This window comes from Eleginops maclovinus, chromosome 3 (genome assembly GCF_036324505.1).
Source record: "Eleginops maclovinus isolate JMC-PN-2008 ecotype Puerto Natales chromosome 3, JC_Emac_rtc_rv5, whole genome shotgun sequence".
NCBI classification, from domain to species: domain Eukaryota; kingdom Metazoa; phylum Chordata; class Actinopteri; order Perciformes; family Eleginopidae; genus Eleginops; species Eleginops maclovinus.
The window spans coordinates 12,363,814-12,382,230 of record NC_086351.1 but is presented as its reverse complement, the minus strand read 5'-3'; the positions used below and the strand labels follow the sequence as shown (position 1 = coordinate 12,382,230).

The following is an 18,417-nucleotide window of genomic DNA, read 5'->3' as shown; positions in this document are numbered from 1 at the left end:
GTGCATGCTATACTGCACTACATTAGATATGAGCACGTCTTCTTCAAGGAATATTCAAGTTAGATATGCAGTGCGGAATCCCTCTTTTTGGGCGACTGGTAAACTCTTTGCCTGTGCAACAAATATTTAAACAATGAAAGTTAGAGTCTCAGAAATAAAAACACCACTAGAAAACAATGTCATTCACAAAACCATTATCCCATCATGCATTACAGATGTATGCTATATTTTAAAACAAGAGGTTGTCCAGACTCCAGAACATCTTGAAGCAGGAATACACTGGAGCATTGAACAGACTTGCCTCTATTTTAAATATATACTTGCATTACGTGGATCACCACAAGAGGTCCCTGTCCTTCCTCAAACATCTCCTTCATAAGTCAATGTGCTGCTCCTCAAGATAAACACTGATGCAGGTTTACTCCCACACTGCACCACCAGGGGGAGCACGAGTCCTTCCTTTTGAGGAGGAGACATCAGCCTCAAATCCAAATTATTTGTATGTATATGGTGGAAATAGAATCAAATATGAAAAACGTTTTTCAATTTTTTATGATTTTATATTTTTGTAATGTTTTTGCAACAACATGCATTGATGATTTCCCTGTTATTTTTAGAAAAGACAATGTATGGTCCAGTTATCTGAAATGCAGCAACGGATGGGAATAAGTAATCAAACATCACTTTATTCTGATCAAACTTCACACAAAAAAACCATACAACTCAATCATGACACATTTAATATTCAGCGTGCTGTTGATGCCCTGACAGCTGTGTCCTGCCTTTCTGTGCACAATAGGATAATATCAAATAAGCAAATGACAACATGAATCACACTTTTAAAATGCCTGACAGTAAGTGTGACGGTCTACTACATGGGTTTTTGATATGGACTGGTTATCTTTTCAACAATTTGTATTTCCTATCAACTGACACCATGGAAAAACAACCCAAATAAACACACAAAACTGGAGGAGCACAGCATGGCTACAGCTGTGGACATCTCGTCTGTTGTTAGGATAACATTTTAAAGTCATTGTATCAGACAACACAATAATAAGTTCATCTGCTTGCTCTTCAAAATGTCCAAGGGGAGGCTTTACAGTTAATCAATCCAAACAATTGCTTTTGTTGTTCAGCATCACTTATTTCTAATATACCAACTATTACATAGACAATGGAAACATTAAGCTCTATAAAATAATGCCAGTGTAAACAAGCTTCATTATCACGCAACGTCCAAATATTGCACATACATTCATAAATATAGACATTAACTCTGTGCCTTTGTGTTTATGCGTGTGGCTGCATCAGCATGTGTGTGAGTGTTTGTGTGTTAAAATCTTTATACAGCCCAGACAAATAAAATCAAGGTTGGAAATAATTACATATCTGAATGAAAGGTTGACATGAGACGCAACTAAAGGACACACACACACACACACACACACACACACACACACACACACACACACACACACACACACACACACACATATGTACAGTTCCTACATACACACATACATAGACACATACATTCTCTCACTCACAACAGCACTTGTGCATAAATCTTATGTCTACTTGCTTCACGCGCGCCCACGCACGCACGCACGCACGCACGCACGCACGCACTCACACACACACACACACACACACACACACACACACACACACACACACACACACACACACACACACACACACACACACACACACACACACACACACACACACACACACACACACACACACACACAGAAATGTTCAGAAACATTTAAAGCATTGTCTTCACAACAAGTCCATCCTGACGCCAGTTCTGGTGCTTCATCACAATAGATAAATAATGGACATGTGTGTGTGATTGGGCCTGTTGAGTGTGTTTTGGTCCCGCTCGGTCTGGTTTGAACTTCGTTCTCTGGTCCCAGCCTGTGTGGCGCTGAGCTCTTCAGACTGTCAGTTTCATTACCATAGAGGAAGAGGACCTCCAACGAATGAAATTAAGGTCCGACTAATACAGATCTCAGATCTGATTTAAATTACTCAGAAGGTGCACATCCCTCCCAAACCACAGTCTTTTAATAGAAGGCTGTCACGCGTCTTCTTATGCGTCCCCTGTTTGATCAGACGTCAGCTGCTCCTGGTCGGAGACATCATCGTCAGCCGGGGGCCGCGCCCGGTCAAAGAAACCACACTGAGGGAATCACATTAACCCATTAGTGTCATATTGGATAATCAAACTATTACAAGGAATGCTGGATAATGTGTGTGTGTGTGTGTGTGTGTGTGTGTGTGTGTGTGTGTTTACCTTCCACATTGCTAACGTTAGCATGGCAAGCACCAGCAGCCCCAGCAGTATGGCCAGGATGATGACCCAGAGGGGAACAGCAAAAGAGACATCAGGAGTCCCCCACAGCACCAGGGTCCCCATCTGTTGGACATGGAGAGATTCAGTTAGTATTTCTAGGTGCTGGTACATTTCCTTTTTTTTCAAACACTCACACACTTCTGTTACTGCCTGCATCTTACTGAGGTGGTGTGTTGAGGCAGGTTGGAGGGTTGGATGCGGTAGGGCATGGCTGTCACTACAAAGGACACAGTAGCGTTGAGGATGTAGGGGTCGTTACGCCGCTGTAAGACATATACAACATTATTATTTTAAATATGCAATTTCAGCAATCACACATTGTTTTGGCTAGTAAGACATTTTGGGGAGTTTATTTAAACTGTGAAACTTAGCTTTCAAGCCAACGTTGAGGGAAAGCCCTTAAAGAACTATATCAATTATTATTTGGACAGCAATGACAACTGGGTGAACTCATTCTGCTTATATAGAAGAAAAAGGTCATAAATGGTAAATGGACTTGCATGTACAAGCTCCCGTCTAACTATCTTACAGTTGCTTTCACACTACCAAGGGAGTCACAGATGCCCCTCCTGTTATCAAAATCTACAGAACTGCCACTAAATGGACATTATAGTGAATTGCCTTCAAAACCACTGTTTTAAATGAAATGCATCAAACAAATAATCAACAAAGAAATTCTAGATGACACTGACCTGCAGGAAAGTATAAGCCCAGAGTCTCGAGCGGACCTTGACCACGGCGCTCTGCCCACGATCCAACCGGCCAACAACACATATGATCTTCAGACAGGAGATGTTTGTGCAGTTCTGTAGAGAGGTAACAAAGAGCAGAGAGAGTGGACATTATAATCAGGGATGTTTATCATTTTTGTCCTTCACATTAACTTACGTGAGGGGAATATTAGAAACACTGCTCTGATCTTTTTCATCACATAATATACAATCAGTTTTTCAATTACATTGTTTTTGTTTCTTGAGAAATTGCACATGAAGAAGAGGCTCACCAAGGTTTTACCGCTGTAACTCTCAGCCGCAGTGACGGCTCGTTTGTGACGGTGAGGGGGAGCGCTGGTGTTCCTCAAGAAACCTAACAGCTCAGGTGTGTCCTGGAGAGAGGTAATCTGAGACAGAAAAGGAAAATGTAAAAAAAACAACACAATAGACAATGACGCATTAAACAAAAAACAATAAAGGTTATGTTTTTCTCATACCAACAGTTCTCTATTTTATCTTAAAGCCAAAGCATGCCTTTGGGCTTTATGAGGACAGTTATTTTTTAAAACCTAATGATTATTACATTTTGCGGTTAAGTATTGTCTGTGTTGCACATGGGCTCTGATGCAGCCTAGACAGCCAATGAGAAGGAGATGGTGGACCGGAGGACAAAGAATGCTTATAAAGTATGATTTTAAGGATGTGATAAAATTACTCAAAATCACCAGCTGTGGAAACATGTGTGACATTTGGTGATTTTAAGAGATGTAATGTTCTGATTGCAGTTAAGGTGCCAGCAACCAACAACACTGGATGATCTGATATCACACATATGAGATGAACGATTGATGATAGCTAGAGATTTTTATGTTGAAACTTTCAATGAACTCCATTGAAAGTTTGGCTGCAAACAGGGAACTGTGAGAGGATATTTAAAACATCGAACAAAATGTGGACAACATGTCTTGTTTACTCCTCTTAACTGATTTTCGATGCACAACATAGCCACGATAACTGTCTCCTTCTCTTCCTGAAACTCCAGCCCCTCCGGCCAATGTTACAAGTGTATTACTGTTAAATATAGTTTTACTAAAAGTCACCTTAGCTTACCTTTATAACCTCTTGCACAGGGAATACTGTCTTAATTAACCACAGGCCAGTTGAGTTTCCTAGGCTTTTTATCAATGGAAATGTCAGTGCGGGCTGGAGGGAAGCTGCTGAGGGATCATGGGTTTCTGCAATAGTGGCTTCCACTGTTCAGCCTCAAACTGTTTAGTTATTTTTCCTTTGACATATATATTTCTGAGTTATTGATTTTCATTTCGATTAAATGTTGCAAAATAACTAATATCTGTTACCAGAGCCCCAATTAACATATTTAAACGTGTTTGTCTGAGGCCATGCAAGTACTCCTCACTGCCTGGTGACAGAACGGTCTGCTGACTGTGTCAATCAGTCTAGTCTACATGGAGGGAATGACAGGGACACGGTGAAATGTTGGGCAGATGAAAATGACCGAATCAGGAAGAAAAGAAAGAAAATAATCTCACCCTTAAACACGTGCTGTGACTTGTTTTCATATGTGATTACAGCTAGCAGCATTTCAGTTTCTAACATAAGTGTGCCCTTTTTGAAATCACTGTGTGTTTTCTTTTAGAATTACTCTACAGATGATATCATACACATTGGAAACTACTCCAGCTCTCATTTCTGCTAATAAGCATAATGCTCCATCCCCAATCACTTAGAGCCAACTGGCAGAGAACATTGAAAGCAGTCAGAACAGTGCGTACAATTATGTTTTAAATAAACCAGTTTAAATGATGGGGAAAGAAATGGATGAATAAGCCGCAAGCAAATATATTAAATAAAAGTTCATATTTGCAGTGGTCTGAGAGGAAGTGGTTAGAAATTCCACAAAGCATATTTATTTCCACTGAAGGCAAAATGTGCTTAATTATAAACTTGGGTATTGAAAACATTTTTAATTTGTGTATGCATGCACAAGCTTGTCTATGTTTATGCAATGCCATGTCACCTGAAGGCCAAGTGGGTTGAGGCTGGTGTTCGTCCGGCAGCTAATTGGTCCGTCAGTTTTAATCTCCATGGCATACAGCAGGTTCTCGTCCCGGAAACGGGAAGGCCAGCCGACCTGAAGCTCCGCGTCCTGAATACTGCTGGGACCAGAGTTATGGAGCTGGAGACAGAGAAGGAACAGAAAAACACACAGAGATGTCAGCATCGTGCTTTCTTATGTCTTATTAGTAGGTCTCAAGTGGCCTAGGCTATAATTAGGTTATCATAACTTTGGGATGATGACACAGGCCACCTGTGTTTTAGTGAAGATAATACCTTTGCCGGCTTGAGTCACTGGGGATTGAAATTGTAGACAAGAAAAAACCTACAGCATCACCTGACTGATCAATCCTCACCACAATCAGGATAAATGAATTATGAGCTTAAATGAACCATCAATTCAACAACTCCTCATGTTCTATCCCATGACGTATATTCTCTCTCTTCTCTTGCTTTCTTTCTCAGACACACACACACACTGAAGCAAGTCATCCAAACAGGACATGATCCTGGGGCTGCAGGGCAGGAATTCTGCAAGAGCAAAAAAAAAAAAAAGCCATGTCCTCTCTAAGTAGAAGCAGCTGCCAACTGGGAAAAGTACCACAAATGAAAATCATTATCAGCTGCAAGACAGGCCAGACACGGCTCAGTCGGGTTCAATGAAACAGTCGTCCCTTTAAAACAAAAAGAAATTAGATGTACTGCCACACACACACACACACACACACACACACACACACACACACACACACACACACACACACACACACACACACACACACACACACACACACACACACACACACACACACACACACCCCTATTGTAATCTGTTGCCAGCCTGTCTGGTATCTGCCCTCCTTCTATTTAAATGTCTGCACCTTTGTTGACCTTGTTTTTCCTTTCAGTGATGAATACTCATTAAACTTTGTCCACTGTTAAGAATAATTATTTTCCCTTTCGTCCCTTTCTTTTTGCTCGTCATGGCCTTTCCGTTACCCCCCTTCTCTGTTTTTCCCGCCTTCACAGCAGTAATTACTCCTGAGCTGGAGACCTTTGATCAGCCAGAGCCTAATTCTTTATGGAGCTACTGGTTTTACTGAGAGTGTGTGTGTTGCTGTTTACTTCCTCTTACAGAGCCCCCCTCTTGCTGTAGCCTAATTTACAACTGTACACACCTATTTGTCTGCTCTTTTCATCTGAACAGTCCACAAATGTGACCTGCTTTGTGGCTAATACAAAGCAACCCAGCTTCGACTTCTTCCTCTCTGAGAGCACCTCCATCTTCCTCTTCACATGAGACTCAGCTGTGTGTGGATGTACGGAGTGCATTTACCTCATAGATGTGTGTTACTTGCGGTCCCACATCTTCCTCTTTGACAGGCTTGTCTTTGGGCTCCCAGCGTGGGAATGGCAGCACCACCTGCGAGGGATGAGATACCCTGAGGAGAGGAAAAACAACTCAGTGACACTGATGCATACACACATTGATAGGTTAAGTATGGGGCAGTGAGTATGACAGAAAGATACATTTCTGAGCATTTCTAGAAGAACAACATCTAAGTTGTCATACTGGAGGGTCTGGTATTTCATGTCTGGAAAATATACACTTAGTTGATATGATACTATACTTTTATTATGATTTTCTAAGGTATTGCATGACAGTACAATACCATTACTATCACCTAGTTTGTAAATGCACCGGGTGCACAGCTCATTCTGCTCGGCGTGTGACTGAAGTTGGCAAAATTGTTTACGTCTCTGCAGTATATGGTAGCAGAATATTTGTAAGCTAACTTGGCAGCTAATGAGAATCACACACTTTAATGGACGCAATCACCAAATGCATAATTCTAAATGCTAGATGGACCCATGTTAGGTAGGACTCTTTAACAGTAAAAACACAGGAACCCGTATGTACTCGTCTCTCTCATCCCATCCTCCTCTGTTTGTATGTACAGCTGACCACACCCAAACAAAACCATGCAGGGCTCCATGCTTTGAAGTGTATGCATGTGTGTGTCAGTGGGCATATGTGCATCCATGAACATGTCAAAGGCTCAAAAGTAACCCATGTGCACATGATTAGGTCAAATTGATCTTGTTGATGTTTTTTTTCATGCTGTTCTCCATCTGCATATAAACATGGCCCACAAATTTAAACACTACGATAGGAGAGTAATATCCTGCAAACACCAAAAAGTCCAGACCCAAACCAGATCAAGTGTATCTTTGATGAAACAGATGCAGGAACAAAGAAGTTGTCACTGTGTTTCCGAGAAGACGACACGCTCACCCATGCAAAGACGCTTGACTCACCCGCGTAAATCAAGTTGAGCCCTGGCAGCAATGGACAGATTTAAAATTACTGGGTTGCTGTTAGAGTTGTCTTTGTTGGAACTGTGGAGAGATTTAAAATGAGTTTAGAGTACATCTAAAGGATTAAATAAAACACACATCTCAACGACTATGCTCTTCATTCTGCATGCATTTGCAAAAATGTCACAGCCAGTTGTGCTAGCAAAAGCTCATAATAAAGCTGTATTTTTATGTTAGGCTGACTCAAATGAGAATTTCCCTGGCAGCGGGTTCGGCCAACATTTAACTGTCCGTGTCTGGTGATGTATCAAAATCAATTCAGTGAAACAAACAGTGAATATGTTTTGTAGGGCTTGGCTCCTCCCTGGAGTTCCTCTGGGCCCTGTCTTCTTCTGTCGCTGCGGTTAGTTTCATCAAACCACAGCGACAGGATCACGACAGACACAGAACTTATTTACATGGCTCAGAAGAAAGACAAACAGCTCTTTGTATGTGTGTGTGTGTGTGTGTGTGTGTGTGTGTGTGTGTGTGTGTGTGTGTGTGTGTGTGTGTGTGTGTGTGTGTGTGTGTGTGTGTGGGTTTGTGTGTGTGAGGCTGGGGGGTATGCGTGAGAGTTGGTGGGTGTGTCACCTTTGGATCTGTAGCTTGAAGCTGATCTTGGGTCCGGCATCATCAAGCCTTTGGACAGAAAACCTCAAACCAACAGACAGCTGGGCAAGAGGGTGGAGAAAACGCAAAAAAAGAAGAAGAGAGAGAGCGTTTTAAACACATGTGACGGGAGGAAGAGGACGACAGTTAAAGAGAAACGACAGAGAGAAAAAACAGACAGGAATAAGATGCATCTGTACATCCAAGACCACATCATGTTTAAAATGACCAGGAAGAGACAGACAAATCCATGATCACTACATCCCCCTCTGTTACGAAGGCAGACGATCCTGTCTGTGTTAACAGAATCGTTTTAAATCAAAGACAATGCAGACTACACACTCAAAAACTACACTTTAGTTTCTTGTCTCTCCACAATTTAAATCCTCTCTCCTCTGGGCTAACTCAAAACACGCGGAGGATTTATTTCATTATCAATCGTTCGGCAACAGAGAGTGTGTGTGTGTGTGTGTGTGTGTGTGTGTGTACACACGCTTGTCGCTGTGTGACTGTGTGGACGGACGTGCATGTGCTCATGTGTGCCAGAGCTCTACTGAACAACAGGTCAAACACATGGTCCATAGAGGGAAATGACAGCATGCAGACTCGCGCTAATACTTCACGAGACAGGCCGGAGGGGGGGTTGTGGTGAAAAACTACAAAGTCAGGCAGGAAAGATCTAAAGGGACAGACACCAAATGAGTATAACTCATTCAGAGAGGAGACGTCACTATCTGCTGTGATACTCCGGAAAGAGACACAACAAAAGTCTGAAGAGGTCATCTGTGTCTCTTAAAATCTTTTGAACGTCACATCCCAGCATTAAAGGTGCATGTTAAAGGTTTAAAGGGAGCCCATCAGCTGTACTCAGCTTCATTCATGCTGCTTACAACAGATTGTACATTTGTATGGGGGAGAAAAATCATCAAAATGTCCACAGAAAATGTTCTCAAAGCACTCGTGCAATGTTGTCAGATATTACGCTTTATTTATTTTTCAAATAATTATGATTTCCCACAATATGGCTGAATACACTGCTTCTGTGGTTACTGCCATTCTTGATGCTACAAAGCTTTTGCCAAGCAATGCATTAAGCCACATTTTGGCAAAAAGAAGATGATTTAAAACAATGCTGGGAGAAGTGGTTTATGTTGGGCAGTAGTTTGAGAAGTTTCTTAAGGCATTAAAATAATTTATGTCAGCCAGACTGACTTGTCACCATTGGCATCCATTGGAACGAAAAACAATTTAACAGTCACGGCTCAGTTGCCATGCTTAAAAAGCTTCAAAAAACATAGCAACAGAGGTCTGTTAGACACTCCAAACATGTTATGGAGGAGAATACAATATAGGTTTTTGGATATGACTTAAATGAATATCATAATGACAAATGTCTCATACATTATATGAGAGCAAAGTCAGACTTCACATGTTGTAGTGAAAAAACGTAATACCTACTCACCAAACCTGTGGTTCAACTCTGTGGAAACGTAATAAAATGTGTCATTTTTAATTGACAAAGCTGCATCAGGGATTGAAATGTGTCTGTTATATGAATATTTATAGGCTATGAAGGCATAACTCTTTTGATAAATGCCGATTTCCAATAGCTGAGCATTTACATTTGATGTGAGTATAACTGTGCCCCTCATAAAGCAAAAGCGTAAATATATCGTAATTCTCTTTTTATATGATTACATGAATCTTTGCCCAGACCTTTTTGTAATCAATCATGGAATGCTACCAAAGCTTCAGCAAAAATAAATAAAATTCCGCCCAATTCATCAAAGCTCATTGAGCTAAAATCAGGACAAAAAGAAAAAGCATTAGAGATGCAGGCAGGCAGATGTGCTTACTGAAGCCAAAACCAACTTTCCTTCAGGCTTGTACCTCTCACTCTGTTCAGTGATGCACTACAGCTGTGTCATGTGGCACAAGGAGTGAACTCCAGCGACTATTTTGTTATACAATGTGGCTTTACTCTGTATGAGGTATATGGAAGTATGTTCTGCATAACCTCACGGATTCCTGAACGTCCAATGGGGCAAGGGGAGAGTTAAATATGGGAAACATCTGGATGGCTAGGGAACACACACACACACACACACACACACACACACACACACACACACACACACACACACACACACACACACACACACACACACACACACACACACACACACACACACACACGCACACGCGCACCTGAATAGACCCGCAAATACTCGTATACACATGCCTTGTTGTCCCCTTCAAATTGCCTTGTTTTTGCCTCCACCCCAAATGTGAAACATGTCCACATCATAGATTTATCAGTACACCTTGCGTCACCTTAAGAGATGAAAATGCACCTTTGTGTCGACCTTGACCTTTAGAAACACCCTACATTCACAGTAATACGCACAGTTTATCACTTACACACACTAAAGCACATGTGACATGCGGTGTGGTAGGATTTCATGTAGGAAAGGCCCACGCTTTATTTAACAAAGCCTTGACTTCCTGCACGTGTCATCCACCCAAGAGCTAAATGGATTATTATTACATTACGCACACACGCTAATACACACCCACACACACACCCACACACCGACACACACACACACACACACACACACACACACACACACATGCACGAGTTGGAAGCATAGAGAGTCAAAGTGTGAGGAATGAGGGTCAAGCTGATGATCAGTAATCATTGCAAACCATCAATCAGTGTGAATTAAACCTGGGGAATAACATTGGCAGCTTCTCAACAGGGCAAGGGATGTTTTATTGCAAAGGTGTGTGTGTTTGAGCTTTTGTGTGTAAAAACTCACCTCTGTCCCAGCCACCATTGGGTTCCCGAGGTCACACACCACCATTCTCGACTCATTGACCATCTTGTACTCGCAGTTCAGCTGAGACAGGGACTAGACAAGAGAAGAGGAGAGAGAAAAACAAGTAAGGTTTCTGACATGATGAGGCAAAAGTGATTGAAAGCAACAAACAGGGGAGCATTGTAGAGTTGAGAGGGGAAATAAAAGAACAATAGAAGGACGTATAACATCATCAAAGGGGGAAAGGAGCAAGGGAGTGGAAAAGAGAAGGAGTGATGGGAGGGGGAAGGCATGAGAGGAAGAGTGATGAATGCTCTGACACTAACAACCTCATCAATCAAACAGCCCCATTACACACTCATTAGCGCACACACACAGGCAAAAACACACACAGATATATACACACACACGCACAGAGCAGTTGACCCTATCCATTTCCGTGGTCACTAATGCAGCTTGTAAATCAGAATAGGGGCTTTCGGGATGTGGCCAGTAAAGCATAGCCTGCTGATAGCCTTGCCTTAATCGCTCCAAACAAACACACGCCACAGAGACACAACAGGATGTGATGTCATACTGTAACTGCAGTCTCAAATAGCAAACCTTTAAAAGGACCACTTGGCAATCAATCATGATGAGACAGCTTCCTCTTTACTTTATGTCTATTTAAGTTTCCACTCTATTGGCTCTCCACATAAAAAAAAAGACAGAACACAAATGTGTTTGTTGGGGTGTTTATTTATTTACCTCCACTCTACGCTCCACTCCAATATAGTCGGCCTCTGGTGGTATCAGCGTGTGGAGCTCTGTCTCATAGGCTCCCTCTCCTTGGTTCACTGCAGTGATGGTCAACATGACCAGATTGTCGTCTCCAATCACCAGCTCAGAGCGGTCCCTGTGAGTGTGTTTTATAGAAAAAGGAAAGAAAAATACAGAAAAGGAATATTTTTAGTCATGTAAAAGACATAGAAATAATAAAGCACTTTGGTGCAGATACATAAAATAATCTACAACTCTTGTCCTGTGTTTTTATTTCAAATGACGTCTATAATATTTTAGGACTGGACCTTATTGGTTCATGCTGCTTGGAATGCAATACCCCTGACCCCGACAAACACGTGTGTGTGTCAGTTGAGGGTGACAGGATGTTTGTATAACGCTGCCATGGAGATATCGTACAGCTGGAAACACTATAGAGCGAGTAGGCTAATTCACGTATGCACACAAACACCCTCACACACATACATACACACGCCATATGGTAAATGGAACTATAATGTGAGCAACTTGAGTGTAAACTTTGCTCATTGTGTGAGGGATAACAGACATACTTTCTTCGTTTTAGTTTTGTGTGTGAAGGGTTGAGTGTTTACAGGTTGAGGTCAGAGGTGCTCGTGTCGGTCTTACATGCTGGCAGAGAGTTGGAGGTCGGGGACACAAATATTGTCGTCACCGCAGTCCAGGAGAATGTAAGCCTGAGAGGAAGAGGGGCACAGAGAAGGGGATTGTCATGAGGAAATTGTTAAGGTAGACTGGACATCATCATGAAGCCCAAAATAGAAAAAAACATGAGGATGCAGGTGCTGTAAACATACAGACTCACAACATGCACAAAGGGTCTTGGACAGAAAAAAGTTTTGGGTTGAGTTTACACCCAACTTAGCGCAGGGGTTGGGTTTGGTTATTTTAAGATCTTGTAATAAAAACATTCTCCTTATTTCTCTATTATTCCTCCACTGTTCTTAGTATTTAACGTTACACTTACATGGAAGATAAAACAATGTTTTTCTCATATTCTTCAACTGACTGGCTACTTTGATAATTACATCGTTTTTAGTTGCTCCAAAACTGGGCCTTCTTGATTTTTTATTGACTGACCTGCACCTGCCTAACATATATTGCTGTGCAGGGAGGTCTTGATTTATTTATAGTTACATTTGTGAAAGATTGCACTTTCACTTGGAAAGAATGTCTATGTTTACAGGCTTGACCATCTGATCTTTCCTGTGAACAGGCAAGGTTGAGCTGGAAACTAACAGGTAAAACAGATGATGTTGTGTGTGTGCCTGAGACACGCATTTTAAAGACAGAGTCACTTAAATATAACATCAAGTTGAATTTGAATCCTTAATTTGGCAGTTTGTGCTTAGTGTCTGGCTTCAAGTCAATTCAGTCTTATTTATTTAGCCCAATATCATAAATCACAGACTTGGCTCAAGGGGCTTTACAATCTATCCAGCATATGACACCCTCCATTCTTAGAAACCCAATTTGGGATATGGAAAAACTCCAATAAAAGGAAACTTTTTAACTGGGGGAAAAAGAAGAAAGAGCAACAGAGGAGGGATCCTTTTCCATGATGGTCAAACATGGAATGGAAGGAACCAAAATAGCCAAATCCCAATATGCAAAATCTGGACAATACTATACCATATACTGTATACTGTATGTAAGATATGATGCTTATACTGTATATATATTCACTCACATGCTCTTGAAGGAAGGTGCTGCTGTAATGGTTGAGGACAGGTGGGAGGTTTTGGCCATGAGATGGTGGAGCCAAGCTGTAGTTCAGAGCCAGTGAAATTGGAGTCAATTTGTCCCTGAAATCCTCCTCCTCCTAAGTAAGCAGGAGAAAGAGACGAAATATGAAGTAAGTTAACGTTGTTTAGTTGTGAAAGTAAACTGAACAGGTGAAAAACGTAAATAGACAGAATTACGTTAAAGGTATTAAATATGTTTGTGGAGTGTGTGATTTGCTCACTCTCAGGTAGATGGTGTAGCTCAGGCATGAACGTGGACGACTGTGTCCCAATTTCAGGAGCCCTGTGCGCTGAGGCTGCTGCGTGTCCAGGAACAAAACTCTCTTGACTCCGCCTCTGTTGCCTTTCAACCAGTCCAGCTGCAGTTCTGCTCTCAGGTCTGGACAGAAAGTAATGATAGCGTGGTGAAGATGGATTGATAGGTGAGGGAAAAGCATCAGTGTAGTGACAGTGAGAGGAAATAAGGCGATCCAGAAATTCCTGTTGGATCCACACACTCAGGCACTTTAAGTGTACATGACATCCCATTAGTTATGAAGTAAGGCACCATGAAGGGGTTCTACTCTACAGGGCATCATTAGACAGTGGAAACAGTACTTTACACCTCCACTTTCTGTGTCTATCTACCCTATCCTTGTTTCCAACCTCCCTCCTGCCTTTGTTCTCCACTATGATCGGCACGGCAGACCTGCAGTTACACAGCGGGAAACTCTTGTGAGGTATACATTGAAGGTAGCTCTGACTGCTGTCCCTCCCTCTGTGTTCTTCTCTTTTCCCTCCCTTTCTCATTCGCCCACACTGTGCACAGCTGCTTACCTACAGAGCTGGGGATCCCCACTCCGCTCACTGCTGCACACACGGCCACCTTCAGACTGCAGGAAAATAATATTATGGAAATAAAAAGACAGACAAAAGAGAGGGAGAGGATTGTGATTACTGTTTGCAAATAGCACATGAACAACCAATTATACACACACTCTTGCTGTCTTTTTTTTTGGGGGGGGGGGGGGTTGCCTTTAATCGGATAGGACAGTGGAGAGTGACAGGAAAGTGGAAGAGAGAGTCGGGGTGGGATCCGGAAAGAACCACGGGTCGGGAATCAAACCCGGGTCGCCAGCGTACGACAGTGGTGCAGGTGCCCCAGCCAGTTGCGCCACGGCCGGGCCACCCTTGCTGTCTTTTGACGCAAATCCACACTGAAGAACTGAACAAAATGCAGCCGTGCCAACAAGTCAAATTCCTATTGGGACCTTTTATCCTGGAACATTTAATGTGGTATTATTGCAAACCTTTCACATTTCATATTAGTTTCATATTTGTACAACAATCTATGCCACTAAATGTATTTATTCCTGACTGTGCTCCAGGGGACAGTGAAATACCACGCTGAGGTCCCTGTGAGGCACTTAATTTGACACAGACATGGGAGACTGGGAAACATTTCTGCATTTCCTGTATTTCTGTGTGTATGAATATATGTGTAACGTGATTGTGTGTGTGTGTGTGTGTGTGTGTGTGTGTGTGTGTGTGTGTGTGTGTGTGTGTGTGTGTGTGTGTGTGTGTGTGTGTGTGTGTGTGTGTGTGTGTGTGTGTGTGTGTGTGTGTGTGTTATCAACCCCTTTAATCAAGAACAGGAAAGAGACTCCCACACAGGGAGCGCTGCACTGTTAATATGCACTAATCTGAGGAAGCTTACAGATGCAATGCTCCTGATTCTGAAGACTAAGCATAATGAGGTACGAGGGAAAATGACGCCATGTGAAAATTGTTTGTTTGGGTTAACTCCACAAACCCCAACATCCAAAAAGCCGTTATGGATGCATGTGTCTTTGTTAATAATTATCTCCCTGAGATGACACAATCATGATGAGCTAGTTTTCCTGCGTTCTCAGTGTATGTGATGCAGCTGTTAGTTTATGTGTGCGATAAAAATACAGGTTTCTATTTAAAAAATTGCTCCCCTAAGTCATTTTGACTTCTCCAGGTGGTTTCTTGTGTATTTAATAGGTGTTGCATGTAAGCATGTGTGTGTTTTTTTGGATGGTGTGCTGAAGTGTGACTCTAATAAGCAGTGTGTGTCAAACCTAAGTGTATGCAGCACGGAAATGACCCCCATTTTACAGACAACAGCTCCGTTGCTTGGTTAGTCATTACTGTATGTAATTTCCCCCCAAAATGCATCTGTGCTCCACCACCCTCCACACTGCTATCCGGCCCTGCCTGCAAACAGGCACATATAAATCCCTTCCCCAACTTCCTCGGGTCCACTTATGAGTAAGGAGGTTCAATTTAACACTGGTCATTAAGTAGTTGCCCCTCCTTTTCCACCACTCCTTAATCATTCTAGCCACGGTTTGTGCCTCTCATGTATCACCATTACATTCGAGTCAAATTTTAAAAGGATCCTTTTTTCCTTTTAGGCCTCTAGTGTTGCTCTGTACCATAGATTCAGAGCAATTCCAGCATTTATCGTGGTCAGGTTTTTTCTACAGGCAATGAATTTAAGTTTACTAATCACTCTTTCAGCTCAGTATTTGGTCTCCTATAACTCTGGAAAAACGTCCTGTTCGTTAGTTGTGAAATACTTCCCTATGTTGACCAGCTAGTCTCTAACTTCATCTGTATGCAGGTACTAGGTAACTATCGTAGAGTCAGGTCTGAGAGATTATCTGCTGAAAACAGTTGCCTCCTGCTGACAAAAACAATATGCATCAGTGGTAAACAAAACCGTAACTTGACTACCTAGAAGACAAAAAAACGATGTGCTGAAACTCATTTTAAAGGGGAACTGCAGAGATTGGTTCATCACTAAGCAAGCAATTTAGTACACAATTAGAGTCATTGTGCGATACATTGTGGATATACAAATATTGGTTGCCACAAAAGTGAGTTTGTATGACACTACTGTATAAAAGATGTGCAAAACACATATTTACCAAAGGCTTAGTGAACATAAGTTATATACTTATAAAAGGTGCAGTGTATTGTTTTTTTCCAGATGGTTTGAAGTTTTTTATTTAAATAAATTGTTAACTGACCGTCTGGGTTTAAAAAAGATTGTAACTTCTTTCAAAAATCTGATGCTTGACCCTGTGACTCAGATGTAATGGTAATTCATGAGCGGTGTGAACTGGACCTGACCTCCTGCTGTGGTCTCTCCAGCTCTAACCGCAGGCGATGGAAACAAATAAAAAATCTGAAACACAAGAGCCTCAGACATCCCTTAATTCTACTTGTTGCTGTTTGACTCAGCATGTTTGTCTGTGTCCCATGTCCTATCTGAGTCCATAGCTGAGACCAAATTTTTATGGCGGTTTATTTAAATAAGCTCAGTTATGTTTTGACAATATTCTACAGTTTAGTTCTTTCTGTCAATCTGGGCACAAACCCTGTTCCCGTTTCACTCGCTGCCAACCCTCACAGACCGCTATGCACTCACACACCAATACAGACACACACACAGACACCATGATGGCAACTAGCCGAGCACACTTCTCCCCTCCAAAGAGTCCTACAGCGGTTTCAGCCCCAATAAGTTTGAACCAACAATAGACTGTGGCGAGGCAGCGGGAGCCTTTAGGCCCGTTCCCCCCAACTAGACTCACCCCCAGACTGTTCAAAGCCACTCGCTACCCACAGGAACAATAACGTAATCAAAACAGAATTATGCCGTATTAAATTAATAGCAGGGTCTCATAAATCAGCATTTCCAGGTTATATGAGTGCGCTTCTACATTTTTGCATAATACTCACAGTCAACTGATCATGGCTTATGGCAGACGTCTAAAGCACAGGGGTGAAATATTTGTCACATCTGTCAGTGAGATTTGTGAAGGTGTATACTTTATACTGCATACCGTTTCATGATACAGTATAAGCAATACGATTTGTGTTACAGCTCAGGGGATCAGAGCAGCAGTGGGCCTCATCAGTCTTCTTTAATACGTTGAACCCTTTAACTGTAGAGATTTGAGTCAACTCAAATTCTATACTATATTGACTTTGAGTGTGGCGTTGATGGACACAATAGCCCCCCACGATTGAATTCCCTAAGGAAGTGGAGGACAGTCTACACACAGCTGAAAAACTGTACAGCAATATTGTGGACTCTGGTAACGAGTGATGGGAAACATAAAAGGAACATCTATTGTAAAGTCTTTTTTCTGTCTTTCCAAAGTCAGCAATTGTCCGTTGGGTTAGGGATAGTATCATGCAGTACATTACTCTTTTTTGATTCCTTAACTATAGTTTATATTTTGTGTAATTTAGATTACAATGTTTTTTAGAGACTTCCAAAGTATGCTCTTCTTACCAGGTAACCAACAAATCGGTTTCAGGCAGGTGACACTGTCGGTCATCGGGGTTCAGGATTCTGGGAGTCAAGATCATTTCAGCTTCAACAGACACCACAGCTCGAGACCTATTCCCCAAAACAAACACACACACACACACACACACACACACACACACACACACACACACACACACACACACACACACACACACACACACACACACACACACACACACACACACACACACACACACACACACACACTGTTACAAAATCTTCCAGACTTTCAGGAGAAGCACAAATGTGTGAAACAAGCATATTTAAAGACGAGACAGATCGCCTTGTACACATTCTTACCTGTACACTGACACCTCCCCTGCGCCAAACGCCCCCACGATCAGATCTGCAGAGAGAGGGAGAGAGAGAGCGAGGCAAGGCTTCAAAGAATGCCACAGATGGGACTGATTTCAAGGTCTCCAGCACTCTTCATCAAACACAGACTTCTCACATTTATCACACACACACACACACACACACACACACACACACACACACACACACACACACACACACACACACACACACACACACACACACACACACACACACACACACACACACACACACACACACACAC

The 18,417-nt window shown here is 42.1% G+C and overlaps 1 protein-coding gene across 1 annotated transcript in view; it reads right to left on the bottom strand.

Annotated features, from left to right (window-relative positions):
• Window positions 1-666: 666 nt before the first annotated feature.
• The window catches only part of itga8 (integrin, alpha 8), a 37,782-nt gene continuing 20,031 nt past the window's right edge, over window positions 667-18,417 (bottom strand). The window contains exons 14-30 of the mRNA XM_063879460.1: window positions 18,138-18,183; window positions 17,799-17,906; window positions 14,303-14,358; window positions 13,708-13,865; window positions 13,432-13,563; window positions 12,351-12,418; window positions 11,691-11,838; window positions 10,944-11,036; window positions 8,104-8,183; window positions 7,474-7,554; window positions 6,491-6,596; window positions 5,117-5,275; window positions 3,369-3,485; window positions 3,058-3,171; window positions 2,527-2,628; window positions 2,306-2,428; window positions 667-2,191 (exon numbers count right to left, since the gene is read on the bottom strand). Coding sequence (XP_063735530.1) covers window positions 2,102-2,191; window positions 2,306-2,428; window positions 2,527-2,628; window positions 3,058-3,171; window positions 3,369-3,485; window positions 5,117-5,275; window positions 6,491-6,596; window positions 7,474-7,554; window positions 8,104-8,183; window positions 10,944-11,036; window positions 11,691-11,838; window positions 12,351-12,418; window positions 13,432-13,563; window positions 13,708-13,865; window positions 14,303-14,358; window positions 17,799-17,906; window positions 18,138-18,183 — 1,781 coding nt within the window. The 3' untranslated portion in view covers window positions 667-2,101. The remainder of the gene's footprint in view (window positions 2,192-2,305; window positions 2,429-2,526; window positions 2,629-3,057; window positions 3,172-3,368; window positions 3,486-5,116; window positions 5,276-6,490; window positions 6,597-7,473; window positions 7,555-8,103; window positions 8,184-10,943; window positions 11,037-11,690; window positions 11,839-12,350; window positions 12,419-13,431; window positions 13,564-13,707; window positions 13,866-14,302; window positions 14,359-17,798; window positions 17,907-18,137; window positions 18,184-18,417) is intronic.